The sequence below is a fragment of the Lynx canadensis genome, chromosome X (assembly GCF_007474595.2).
Source record: "Lynx canadensis isolate LIC74 chromosome X, mLynCan4.pri.v2, whole genome shotgun sequence".
Lineage (NCBI taxonomy): Eukaryota > Metazoa > Chordata > Mammalia > Carnivora > Felidae > Lynx > Lynx canadensis.
The window spans coordinates 40,188,370-40,202,815 of NC_044321.2; the positions used below are offsets into that span (position 1 = coordinate 40,188,370).

Below are 14,446 nucleotides of genomic sequence, written 5' to 3' on the forward strand. Positions count from 1 at the left end.
GGACCCTGTGAGACAAAGTACCAGAGACATCACTACAAGCATAAAACATACAGACATCACAATGACTCTAAACCCATATGTTTCTATAATAACACTGAATGTGAATGGACTAAATGCGCCAGCCAAAAGACATAGGGTATCAGAATGGATAAAAAAACAAGAACAAGACCCATCTATTTGCTGTCTACAAGAGACTCATTTTAGACCTAAGGACACCTTCATATTGAGAGTGAGGGGATGGAGAACTATTTATATCATGCTACTGGAAGTCAAAAGAAAGCTGGAGTAGCCATACTTATATCAGACAAACTAGACTTTCAATTAAAGGTTGTAACAAGAGATGAAGAAGGGCATTATATAATAATCACAGGGTCTATCCATCAGGAAGAGCTAACAATTATAAATGTCTATGCGCCGAATACGGGAGCCCACAAATATATAAAACAATTACTCATAAACATAAGCAACCTTATTGATAAGAATGTGGTAACTGCAGGGGACTTTAACACTCCACTAACAACAATGGATAGATCATCTAGACACAGGATCAATAAAGAAACAAGGGCCCTGAATGATACACTGGATCAGATGGACTTGACAGATATATTTAGAACTCTGCATCCCAAAGCAACAGAATATACTTTCTTCTCGAGTGCACATGGAACAAATCAGGAGACTATACATGCTGGCGAGGATGTGGAGAAACAGGAATCCTCTTGCACTGTTGGTGGGAATGCAAATTGGTGCAGCCACTCTGGAAAACAGTGTGGAGGTTCCTCAAAAAATTAAAAATAGACCTACCCTATGACCCAGCAGTAGCACTGCTAGGAATTTACCCAAGGGATACAGGAGTACTGATGCATAGGGGCACTTGTACCCCAATGTTTATAGTAGCACTTTCAACATTAGCCAAATTATGGAAAGAGCCTAAATGTCCATCAACTGATGAATGGATAAAGAAATTGTGGTTTATATACACAATGGAGTACTACGTGGCAATGAGAAAGAATGAAATATGGCCCTTTGTAGCAATGTGCATGGAACTGGAGAGTGTGGTGCTAAGTGAAATAAGCCATACAGAGAAAGACAGACACCATATGTTTTCACTCTTACGTGGATCCTGAGAAGCTTAACAGAAACCCATGGGGGAGGGGAAGGAAAAAAAAAAAAAGAGGTTAGAGTGGGAGAGAGCCAAAGCATAAGAGACTCTTAAAAACGGAGAACAGGGGCGCCTGGGTGGCGCAGTCGGTTAAGCGTCCGACTTCAGCCAGGTCACGATCTCGCGGTCCGTGAGTTCGAGCCCCGCGTCAGGCTCTGGGCTGATGGCTCAGAGCCTGGAGCCTGTTTCCGATTCTGTGTCTCCCTCTCTCTCTGCCCCTCCCCCGTTCATGCTCTGTCTCTCTCTGTCCCAAAAAATAAATAAACGTTGAAAACAAAAATTAAAAAAAAAAAAAACAAAAAAAAAAACGGAGAACAAACTGAGGGTTGATGGGGGGTGGGAGGGAGGGGAGGGTGGGTGATGGGTGTTGAGGAAGGCACCTTTTGGGATGAGCACTGGGTGTTGTATGGAAATCAATTTGACAATAAATTTCATATATTGAAAAACAAAAAGCCAGAAGACAAAGCTGAAAATGAACGTAAATGCTAATTTACTACATGCTATAAAATAATCTAAAAAGAGAAAAAAAAAGAAAAAGAAAAAGGAAAAGAAAAGAAAAGAAAAGAAAAGAAAAGAAAAGAAAAGAAAAGAAAAGAAAAGAAAAAAATGGTGGAATCAAGGCTGCGACACAGAGGCTCTTAGACCCAGGAGCCCAATTCCCTCACCTCACAGAATCTGCCCTTTGATTACATGCTGGCGTCCTTAAACTCTCTTAAAATAATCCAGTTACAAATGCTATTACATAAAGAGCTCAGGGCTTTTCTCTGCCTTTGTTCTTCAAGTTATCTCGCAAAGAGCTTTATCGTAAATTCTCTGTCTCACAGGATTACCCTTACTTGTCCTTGAGTGTTTGCGTTCCTGCACACTGGGCTGTGAAGGGCAACTGCTCGTTGGACTGTGTCACTTGAAGCGGGGGCTCCAAAGAGAACAGCCACCATGCCGCCAAAATGTGCTCTGGGCACATACGAGACTCCTCTGCTGAAGCAATCGTGTGGTCACTTTTTTTTTTTTAATTGCCAAAATTATGTCCTTTGTGAATAACAACACCTGCTCAAGAGACTAAGAAAAATATGCAGTCTGTGCATTAACGGAAAACCATTGGAGCATTTTTGCTATTATGTTTTAAAATATCAATCACAACCTACCAATTTAGAAAGGTAAGCTGGATTTCTGGAAAGCAGCGACCTGCCTGTGGGTTTGTGTTGTATTCGTTTTTATGTTATGGACAGATGAGAATTTAGCCATGGTTAAAAATCACAACTAACTCCCAAGGGGCCCTTGGGTGGCTCAGTCGGTTGAGCATCCGACTTCAGCTCAGCTCATGATCTGGCGGTTCGTGGGTTCGAGCCCCGTGTTGGGCTCTGTGCTGACAGCTCAGATCCCGGAGCCTGCTTCGGAGTCTCTGTCTCCCCCTCTCTCTTTCTGCCCCTCCCCCGCTCTGCTCCACTCTCTCTCGCTCTCTCTCAAAAATAAATAAGCATTAAAAAAATTTAAAAACAAATCACAACTAACTCCTAATTATTTATGGTGGAACTCTGAGACCCACCCTGGGCTTCTGATGTTGAGCAGCCACTTAACACCTCATCAGGGCCTCTGTCAGCAGCCTAGAGAAGTAAGGAACAAGTAGGTATTAAGTTTACCAAGGTCACGGAGGTCAAAACCCCACACTGAACTTCACGGGGTTTCTGAATCAATTTAGAATAAGAACCTGGTTCACATAAATGATTCATGGCCATCAGGTAACATCACAAGCCACAGGCCAGAAAAACAATCAATCTCATTAGTTTATTTGTGAGGGAATGTCTTTCCGTGTAATCTCTACATATGTCAGTTTCCACACTTACGTAATCACTATTTATACACATCAGGAAAATGCAATGAACTAATGCCATGTGTATTTTTCACCAATTTGCTTCATGACGCTGTCTGGGTGGAGTTGGTCAGAAAGAAGGAAAGAATAAAGATAGGGGCAGAAACCGGAAAACGATACAGAAAATCAAGGCAATGAAAAGCTAGCTCTTTGAAAATATCCACAAAGTTGACAAACCTCTGGCAAGACTGAAAGAAAAAAAGAGAAAGATACAAATTACCAATATCAGCAGAGAAACAAGGGATATCACCGTAGAGCTCACAGACATCAACAGTTTCACAAACTACCATAATTCACCCAGTAGGAAACAGATCATCTTAATAGCCCTGTAAGTATTTTTTTTTAAATGTTTATTTATCTTTCAGACAGAGAGAGACAGAGCATGAACGGGGGAGGGTCAGAGAGAGGGAGACGCAGAATCTGAAGCAGGCTCCAGGCTCTGAGCTGTCAGCACAGAGCCCGACGCCGGGCTCGAACTCACGGACCGCGAGATCATGACCTGAGCCGAAGTCAGACGCTTAACCGACTGAGCCACCCAGGCGCCCCAAATAGCCCTATAAGTATTAAAGAAATTGCCTTCACAATTTAAAAGCTCCTGAAAAAGAAGTCTCCAAGACCGGACGATTTTATACGAGAATTCCATTAAACTTCCAAAAAGAACTAACACCAATTCTACACAATCTCTTTCAGAAAACAGAAGAGCAGGGAACATGTCCCAGCTCATTTTGTGAGGCCAGATTACTCTGATACCAAAAACAGACAAAGGTAGTACAAAACAAGAGAAAACTACAGACCAATATCCCTCATGAACACAGACCACAAAAATCCTTAACAAAATAACAGCTAATAGAATTCAGCAGTGTATTAAAAACTCATACACCACGACCAAGTGGGGGTTGTCTTAGGGAAGTATTTTAATTAATTGATGTAACCCACCATATTAACAGGCTAAACAAGAAAAATCATATGATTATATCAGTAGATACAGGAAAAGCATTTGAGAAACTTCAGCATCCGCTCATGATTAAAAAAAAAAAAAACCAACAAAACCTCAAAAATCTAACAATAGATAGAAACTCCCTCAACTTGATGAGGAACATCTACAAAAACCCTACAGCTAATATTATACTTATTGGTCAAAGACTGAATATTTTCCCCTTACGACTGGAAACAAGATCAGGATGTCAGCTCATGTCACTGTTACTCGACATCATATTGAAAGTCCTAGCCAGAACAGTAAGTCAAGAAAGGGAAATAAAACGTACACTGATTGCAAAGGAAGAAATAAAACTGTCTCTGTTTGCAAATGATGTGATGGTCTATGTAGGAAATCCCAAAGAATTTATAAACAAAACCAAACAAAAGCCTCCCAAAGCTAACAAACGAGTCCAGCAAGGTCACAGGATACGAGATCAACATACAAAAACCCACTGTATTTCTATATCCTAGCAATGAACACATGGAGCCTGAAACTGAAGACAGAGTAACATTTATAATTGCTCAGAAGAGAAGAAGTACTTAGATACAAATCTCACAAACCATGAATAAATGAAGAAACGTGCCGTGTTCATGAATTGGAAGACAGAAAACGAGATGGCAGTTCTCCCCAAACTTACTATAGGCTTAACGCAATCCCTGTGAAAATTCGAGCCAGGTTTTTTTCTTATTTTTTAGAGATGGACAGTCTTCTTCTAAAATATATATGGAAAGCAACGAGAACAGCTACGAGAGTTTTGAAAAAGAATAATGTGGGAGGGCTCGCTTTACCTGATGCTACAGCTTATTACATAACTATAGTTATCAGGACAGTGTGGAGGGGTGACCACATTCATCAGTGGGGCAGAATACAGACAAACCCACGTGCATCGAGCCAACTGATTTTTGGCAAAGGAGCAAAATTAATCCAACAGGGTAAGACTTGTCTTTTTAACACATTGTGCCAGAACAACCGGATGGCCAATAGGCAAATAAAAAAGATAATAAAACCTAAACCTGAGCCTCGCAGCTTATATAAAAATTAACCCCAAATGGACCACAGACTCAAATGTCAAGCATAGAACTAAGAAACTTTTAGAAGATAACATAGAAGAGGGGCGCCTGGGTGGCTCAGTCGGTTGAGCGTCCGACTTCAGCTCAGGTCACGATCTCGCCATCCGTGAGTTCGAGCCCCGTGTTGGGCTCTGTGCTGACAGCTCAGAGCCTGGAGCCTGCTTCAGATTCTGTGTCTCCCTCTCTCTCTGCCCCTCCCCCGTTCGTGCACTTGCTCTCTCTCAAAAATAAACATTTAAAAAAAGAAGATAACACAGAAGGAAATCTTCACGGCCTAGGGCTTGACGGAGAGTCCTTACATATAACACCAAAGGCACGATGTGTAAAAGGGAAAAAAAAAGATAAACTGCACTCCCTCAAAACTAAAACTTCTGTTCTTTGATGACTCTACTAGAAGGATTAAAAGACAAGCTACAGACTGGGAGAAAATATTTGCAAACCACATCTCTGAGAAAAGACTAGTATCTATAATAAATAAAGAACACTCAGAACTCAATAAAAAAACCCAAACAATCTGATTAGAAAATAGATGAAAAGTGTGAACAGGTGTTTCACCGAGGAAGACAGATGAATGGCAAATGGGCACATGAAAAGATGTTCAACATCATCGGTCATTAGAGGAATGCACATGAAGGCCACGGGGAGGTATCCCCACCCACCTGTTAGAACAACTACAATGACAAATGGTGGTTAACACCAAATGTTGGCGAGGAGGCGGGGGAACTAGATCTCTCGTACACCCGGTCACACACACACTCATTTCCGGGCCCCTCAGTGTGTGCTATGTTCTGGGTGCTATCTATATGTTACATCAGTATTTCCACAACACAACAGTGATTATATTTGTACACGTACAGCTCGTGTGCCTCATGGAAAGCTGCTCACACTCTCAGCTCTGGGTAGGGCAGTTTTGATGGCCCGATTTAGAAAAGGGTTACCAGAACTGCAAAATGTCCCCAAGTCACCTCTCTACTCTCACTGGAAAAGTATTCAGTCGTATCTGTGTGCGGTGGGGGAGGGTGGCAGGAGGAAAAGGGGACTTATAAATGAGCAGGAAAACCAAACAGGATTTCCTCAGGCTCTGAGCATCCAGGGTACCTACGGAGTGCCCCAACAGGAGCAGAACGTCACCTCGGAGGTCACCGAATGCAAAGGTCCTCAAGTGTGTGCGGGGGACAAGCCTCCTCTCTTGCGCTTATTCTTACACAGAACAAAGATGGTACCGTCTTAGGTCTCAGACTTAGCGCCAAAAATCTGTCCATTTTCTTCTTTAGGTTTGTATTCCCACAATGAATTATTTTCCCTAGAGACTCGTGCCTAGGAGATCGAAATTCTCATCACCCCCCATTTCACGACGCGGCGGCAGTCCCTAACACAGCCGACCTTCTTAAGGTTAAGGCTGTGGACTGTGTGGCAAGACTGCCCGGGTTCAAGTCCCAGCTCATCCACCGAAAGCTCTGTGACCGAGCAAGTTATTGCCAGCATCGCAAGTGTTAGCTATGATATGACTGTCTCTGACCCCCCCCCCCCCCGCTAGGTTCTGCAGACCCACCAGGATGCAAGGCTGAGACTCGCTAGCCCAGAAATGGTGGGGCTGGCAGGCGCCAAGCCCAGGAACCCCTGCCCGCCATCGATACAAAAGTCCCTGATGGTGGGGGAGACTGTTCTCTCAAATTCCAGCTTTCTCCCAAGTTCCACGTGTCCTCCTCACCCTAAGGATGACTACGAGATCTTTGTAGGTCCTCTCTCCTCCAAAGGTAGGTATGCTGGACACCGTTAGGCCAGTGCGCTCTGTGTTCCAGAGAAGGGAGTAGGGATGAAAGGCCAGGAGAGAAAGGAAGAAACAGTGCCACCTTGTGGCTTTTCGGAGGATCCTTCACACCTAAGCACTCAACCTCTGCAGACCCAAAACTGAGGGGCGCGGTGGGAGCCCCTCTGGGGAGGCAGAACTTCACGTCCAGGAGAACCGAGGCCCAAAGACGTGAAGGGCTTGCCTTGAACCAGAGCCGGGGTTAGGCTCTGGGGCTCTTGACCCCTGCTCCAGGCTCCTCTGTCCCCTAAGGAGCTGGGGGCGCAGAAGCACACTCTGGAATCCAAACCCTCTTTGAAACAAAATCAAATTTAGGTCAGTTGCTCTCTCTCCCGACACAGCTGCCAAACCACAGGCAGGGGACATCCATGAGGCTGCAACAAATAAGGGTTACGCAGGAAATGCCACACCTCTTTTGTGCACTCAAGCGAGAGGAGACACGGTTTCCTCTGAAAAACAAAACCCTAATTGCCTCTTTTTATTTCTTGTTATCATCTGAAGCGGATGAGCTTCTTTTGAAGGCCGCAGGTTTGATTTCAGAGGAACGTCAAATGCCAGACTCTGCCAGCAGCTTTGAGGCTTTTGAATTCTGGCCCTGTCGCTGTTCCAGCAAGGTCCAGGTGTTTCTAATGCCCCGTGCGTCTGTACTCACAAACATTTTACACGGCAACCCTTTTTCTCATGGAAAACTCAATACTCTGACTTTTCAGTTATTGCTTTTTATTTTTAAGCCCTCCCGCAAACCCACAACAACAACAACAACAACAAACGTAAAAACCTTCCATGCACTGAGCTGTCTCCCCCTGTGTGTGAGCACAGGGACATAGTTAGACGCAAAACTGGCCCTGCTTTCAAACTGACCTTATGTTAAGCCACGACAGCATGGGTGTTGTGCCTCCGCCAATGATCCAGACAGTGAAGAAGACGATGAGGAGGGTGGTCGTGAACATCATCTGGCGAGCGTAGGATGCCGTGTCGCGGATGGCCAGCGCAAATGCCATCGCACCCCTGAGGCCTGCGGGGACCAGAGAGGAAGATCTGGTTATAAGGGCGGATGACAATGTGTCCTCAGATCTGTTGCTGCCACTCAGGGCTAATAAACTATAACATCCACGTATGTTTCGGGAGTCAAACTGTCTTATTCAGAAAGAAGGACCTTAAGGGAATGTGGTTTTCTCTTGTTTGAAGTCTTCTTTTGCAAAATGCCCAAATGCGATGAGAAAAACACTGCACTACTTTGTCCGGCACATTCTAGAACAATAACACTCTTATTACGGAGATCATTCTCCTGCTAGTAACATGAAATAAAAAGAAAGATAAATAAGAACTAATGAATATAAGCTCTCTAGGTCTGTGATTCATTATAAACTGAAGTAACAGGCTAGGTCTGAATACATCAAATACATATTTGTGATCTGTGTCCCAAGACCCACAGAGCAGCCTAGCATTTCCTTAGCAAAGCTACACAGAGAAGTAACAATACCACCTGATCTACATCAAGCGTTGGCAATTTTTTTCTGTAAAGGGTCAGATAATAAATATTTTAGGCTTTGGGGGTCAAGAGGAAAAATCAAGGCTATTTTGTAGGTACTTACATAGAAGAGAAAAAAAAAACAATCCAAATTTCTACCAAATCTTATGGGCAAAAACCAAAAAGAGAATAATAACAACACAGTATAATGTGTTGTGATATAGGTAAATTCTTTTGGAGGACTATATTTCACTTAATTGGACTTCAAAGTTAGTGTCCTCTATCGTCAAATAGATTGTAAATGTCCATCTGTAAAAGCCACTCTCAGCTGTGGAGTATATGAAAATATGCAACGGCCAGATTTGGCCCAGGGGATGTAGTCTGCTGGCCCTTTTTCTACATTAACGGGTATTAAGGCTAAGCGCCAAACACACGGTGAGTACAGCATAGCCTGGAAAGAAGTTGAGTCATGATATTGGACATCTGAAACTAATATAACACTATGTGTCAACTATCCTAAAAAAACAACCCTGGGAGATAGAAATTAAATGTACGCAGTTAAGTATATTCATCTTTGCGTTTAAGTTTCAGAGCAGATGCTGTGACCTACAGAGTGCAACACTCACAAAGGAACTGAAACAGCACTGAATTTTTTTAAATGTTTTATTATTTATTTTTGAGAGAGAGAGAGAGAGTACGAGCGAGTGGGGGAGGGGCAGAGAGAGAGGGAGACACAGACTTCGAAGCAGGCTCCGAGCTGTCAGCACAGAGCCCGACGCGGGGCTCGAACTGACAAGCCTGGAGATCATGACCTGAGCCAAGGTCAGACGCTTAACTGACTGAGCCACCTGGGTTAATATATATTCACAAATATTTGTTCTCCTTTTATGCGAGTTCTCATATTTTCATCTTATGCTAGATTTTAATTACATTTAATAAAATGCTGTTTGCTTAAAAGATTAAGCTCCCACATTTTAATGTTTACCTTTCTAAGTTCTTTTGTTCCTTCTTCATACCATGCTCACCATTTGTTTTACGGTAAAGGCCGAATCCGTGGTCTTTAATAGACATCTGGTATAAGTTCCTATTCACCTTTGGCCAGACTGTGTATATTATATGAGAGAATAAAAAGTAATACCCACTGTATCTGTTTGCATATTCTCCCGCCTTTCCTAACAGTTTGGTAAATTCCCTCATCTGCGAACTTCACAATTCACTAAAACATGATTCAAAAAAGTTACATCAAAGGGGCACTTGGGTGGCTCAGTTGGTTAAGCAAACACTCGACTCTCGCTTTCAGCTCAGGTCATGATCTCGCGGTTCATTAGTTCCAGCCCCGCCCTGGGCTCTGTTCGGGTAGTGCGGAGCCTGCTTGGGATTCCCTCTCCCTCTCTCACTGCCCCTCCCCTGCTTGCTCTCTCTCTCTCTCTCTCTCTCTCTCGATAAATAAATAAACTTTAAAAAAGAGTTACGTTAAAAAACAGAGCCAAGTTAATGTTTTCTATTAATCCGTACTTGGGAAATAACACACACATCTAGATTGCCTTATAGCCAGCTTCGTCACCGATGAATACTTTGGCCTCTAAAGGGATGTTGTCTCAAAGAAGAAAAGTTAGGGGTCAGGGAGAGACAACGTGTGCTGCATTGTCTGGAGTTCCTTTTGATGGCGACATTGTTCCCAGCAGGAAATAATCTTTATAGGAGATACCTTTAAACAGCACTGTGGGGGCGCCTGGGTGGCGCAGTCGGTTAAGCGTCCGACTTCAGCCAGGTCACGATCTCGCGGTCCGTGAGTTCGAGCCCCGCGTCGGGCTCTGGGCTGATGGCTCAGAGCCTGGAGCCTGTTTCCGATTCTGTGACTCCCTCTCTCTCTGCCCCTCCCCCGTTCATGCTCTGTCTCTCTCTGTCCCAAAAAAATAAATAAACGTTGAAAAAAAAAAATTTAAACAGCACTGTGTACTGCCTTTTAGTCCAGAAAATAGTGGACATATTTTAAGTTTATCTTGGTGAATGAGTTCTCTCCAACTCATCTTGCTCTTCTCCACTAGAACTTTCTCTTTTAGGGGGGAAGGGGGTGCCTGCATGGCTCAGTCGGTTAAGTGTCTGACTTTGGCTCAGGTCATGATCTCTCGCCGTTCGTGAGTTTGAGCCCCACGCCGGGCTCTGTGCTGGCAGTCAGCTCAGAGCCTGAAGCCTGCTTCGGATTCTGTGTCTCCCTCTCTCTGCCCCTCTGCCCCCCCCCCAAAATAAATAAACGTTAAAAAATTTTTTAAAAGAACTTTCTTTTTTCTAATATTTATTTTTGAGGGAGAGAGCACAAGCAGGGGAGGGGCAAATAGAGAGAGAGACAGAGGCAGACAGACAGACAGACAGACAGCTCTGGTGGAGAAGAGCAAGATAAACTTAAAATATGTCCACTATTTTCTGTCCTTTCTCGCCTCAGCGGCTTCTGCACACTTCTCAGCTTTAGAGTGGAGAGGGGGGCATCTGGGAGACAGTATAAATCAAGCAGAATTATCACGGCCATTAACTTCCGCTTTGGGGCTCATCTTTGCTTACTCAAGTGAATTTTATTTTTTGCCTCACGGGAAGTTGGAGCTAGGAGGAAGCTCAACAATTAGCTCAATTTCATTATTTTCCAAGAGTGGATACTGCAGCTGGGAGGTACTGAGTGATGTGGCCTGTGTTCTTTCTCATTAAAGGCCCATCTCCCGGGGCACCCGGGTGGCTCAGTCAGTTAAGCCTCTGACTTTGGCTCAGGTCATGATCTCGAGGTCTGTGAGTTCAAGCCCCGTGTCGGGCTCTGTGCTGACAGCTCGGAGCCTGGAGCCTGCTTCGGATTCTGTGTCTCCCTCTCTCTCCGCCCCTCCCCTGTTCATGCTCTGTCTGTTTCTCTCTCTCTCTCTCAAAAATAAATAAACATTAAAAAAATTTTTTTTTAAACAGACCTATCTCCCTTCTAAGTTTAGGTCTGGAGCCCTTCTGGAAGATTAAGGGTTATGCACATCAACTAGAGACAATCAAGCACTTTAAATACTCCTATATCGCCAGGGCCCGTGGGCGGTAGAGATAAACATGAAGACGCGGCTGTTTTAGGGGAGAATGTTCACATTTGGTAGTATGGTTCACAAAATCGATATTACCTCTGTGTGACGCATAGGTCGGTCTACTCAGCACTGTGGGAGAATGCAAAAAGAACCAGGAATTTTAACTTCTTTTTACGAACCTTATCCATCATAGTTTAGTCACGCTGACACGCCTGCCGAAGAAAGCTCATTTTCTTTACATTCCCGGGGCTTTTACCTGAAAACATCATCATGTGTTGAAAGTTCCAGCCAATCTTATGCCTTCTGCCCAAGTTGAGGAAGAAGGAGAGCGGGTAGATGTGTGCAGCTCGGCCCAGGAAGATGGCAACCTGACCACCAGGTGGAGGTTAAGGGCCCAACAGGTTTCTAGAACGGCAGCTTCGCCCGGCCTCTGGTGGAGCAGAGAATTTTAGGAATGCTGGGACACCCTGTGACCAGGAGCTAACCGCACCACGATCAGGAGGGATGCGCAAGGCAGCCGGGCTAGACCCGGTGCCCTTGGAACGCGTGTCAGCTACAAGCAGGACGCAGATGGCCACCTTTCCCGACCTCCTAGCTCACAGAGGTAATGCCTGGCCTGCTAGACGCACTGTTGGAACTTCTTGATTTAATTAAGCAGGTGTGGACCAAGTCTCCCCCCTATCTACACCTAAACTGAGGAGCCCTGGCAGGGGTGGGGAGTTGAGAGGAGCAAACAGTGGCTTGGGCTCCGTTAGAAGAAGGAAAGTCATGGGGTGCCTGGGTGGCTCAGTCGGTTAAGCGTCTGACTTCAGCTCAGGTCACGATCTCGAGGTCTGTGAGTTCGAGTGCTGCGTCGGGCTCTGGGCTGATGGCTCCGAGCCTGGAGCCTGCTTCCAATTCTGTGTCTCCCTCTCTCTCTGCCCCTCCCGCGTTCATGCTCTGTCTCTCTCTGTCTCAAAAATAAATAAAACATTAAAAAAAATTTATAAAAAAATAAAAAAAAAAGAAGGAAAGTCATGAGAAGAACAAATCTCTAACCCGTGGGTCAAGAGCTCATAAGCTTTAGTCAGAAGTAAACAGGAGGGGCTCGAAATGACCAGGAAGATGCTATGGCTAAGAGGTGCGGAAACTTGGGAGCACTTGGGACACTTCAGATGCATTCATGTCCCTCCCAAGACTCAAGAGGGGGCAGATGTCTCTACCCGGGTGGCTCAGATGTCTTTTTGGAGGCGTGAGCCCATGGAGGCAGAGGAGTGTGGCAAGCAAAAAATTCAGGGAAACGGGCCATTCGTCACTCGCTGAGTGGAGGACAGAGCCCGGCAGGGAGCCACATGCTGTCGTGGTTACAGGAGGAAACTGCCATGGGACCCGCGGGGACCGGGAGCTTCCGTTCCAGCTGAGTGCCAGCTGCCCAGGGCCGCAGCTGTTTCAGACAGAAGCCAGGGCGGAACTGTCCTCTGCCTTCTCCAGGGTAAAGGACGGACTGTTTTTCTGCTTTTAGCTTTTTTTTTTTGTTTGTTTTCTCCTTTGGTGTTGTGTTGTGTTGTGTTGTGTTGTGTTGTGTTGTGTTGTTTAGAACGGCAGGAAAGCAGGTAGCGCTCGGAAAGCTCGATTCCATCCCAGAAGCCAGGCAACCGTCCTCCAGTGGGAAGTGGCCTTTGAGATTCCCAGGGGACCCGTCTTGCACCCCACCCCCCCCCCACCGTGAGGCCCTCATCTGCAAACAAGGGCGGTGCTCTCACTATCCCTTGCAGGATGCTGTGCCAGGAATACAAATCCAGGAGGCATGTGAGGAGGTCTTTCTGAATCGAGAATAAAAACACTGATCCCCTTAGATTTGCAGCTGTCACTCTGGTGAGTGTGTAAACCCGAGAAAGGAGCCCCGGTGGAAGCCGATTAACACTCTAACTGGAAGGCCTCCACGTGGCATTGGGCCACTTATCGCTATCTAGCTGCTTGGTGAGGGTCAGCTATGCCTGCACCGTAAACGAAAAGCCCAGAAGAGAAAAACACTCTTTTTTTTTTTTTTTTTTTTTTTTTTTTTTTTTAAGGTTACCCACGAGGCCTCAGAAAAGGCAAGAGTACGGGCATCTGGGTGGCTCAGTCGGTTGAGCGTCCGACTTCGGCTCGGCTCATGATCCCGCGGTTCGCGGGTTCGAGCCCCGCGCCGGGCTCTCCGCTGATGGCGCAGAGCCCAGAGCCTGCTTTGGATTCTCTCTCAAAATAAATAATAAACATTAAAAATTTTCTTACAAAAGTAAAAGGCAAGTGCAAATGCCCAGCAATAGGGGACTCCAGCTCCAGGCTGAGCTAGATCACTCCAGTTCCAAGGCCCTCCTGACTTGAGAGAAGCCAATCCCCTAAACTGTGTCTCTCTTCCAAAAACTGTGCTCACAGTGGAACTGAGTCAAGGAAATGAGTATTTTTCCATTTTGTGGTCTCTTCCTTTCCTTTTTTTTTTTTCCCCCTTAGGGGGGGAAAAAAACGTCTTTTCCACAGTGAGCTGTCACGGTAGGGATGCTCCCATGAAAGCGTGCTTATAACGCCTGCGGGCTTCTCTGGGCAGCCAGAGGAAAGGCTCCTCGCTCCCATGTGCGGCTGGGACCAAGACTAACAGAACCTTCGGGTCTTCGGAACTGGGAACCTCCTGGATTGGGATTCGTGCAGCACTGAAGTAAAAATGATTCGGGGACTGATGCAGATCCTGAAATACGTTTAGGTCTACGAACCCACGTAAGCCTTCTTTTTTCTCATCATGAAAACACCATGAACTAGCTTCCCCAGCGGCGGTCGCCTGTCCACGCAGAAAACGGCAGAACCACACACACACAAAAAAGGATACAAAAGCTCCAATGATGAAAACGGGGCTGAAGACATGCTTCTGGAAGGTAAAGAGAGCCAGGCCCATGTAGGAGAAGATGAAGTTCTCTGCCAGGAAGTGTAACACCTCAAAGAGCTGCACAGAAAGGGAAAAGGAAGCCGTAAGTCGTGTGGGCCCCCTCCCTGCTAGTCACAGGGCACTCGTGAGGACCCAGGGCCC

General features: G+C 45.5%; 1 protein-coding gene across 2 annotated transcripts in view; it reads right to left on the reverse strand.

The window, feature by feature from the left end:
- The window catches only part of SLC9A7 (solute carrier family 9 member A7), a 133,674-nt gene that overhangs the window by 33,989 nt on the left and 85,239 nt on the right, over window positions 1-14,446 (reverse strand). For both annotated transcript variants that reach the window (XM_030305046.1, XM_030305045.1), the window contains exons 10-12: window positions 14,249-14,362; window positions 11,663-11,774; window positions 7,750-7,903 (exon numbers count right to left, since the gene is read on the reverse strand). In XM_030305046.1, the coding sequence (XP_030160906.1) occupies window positions 7,750-7,903; window positions 11,663-11,774; window positions 14,249-14,362 (380 nt within the window). The remainder of the gene's footprint in view (window positions 1-7,749; window positions 7,904-11,662; window positions 11,775-14,248; window positions 14,363-14,446) is intronic.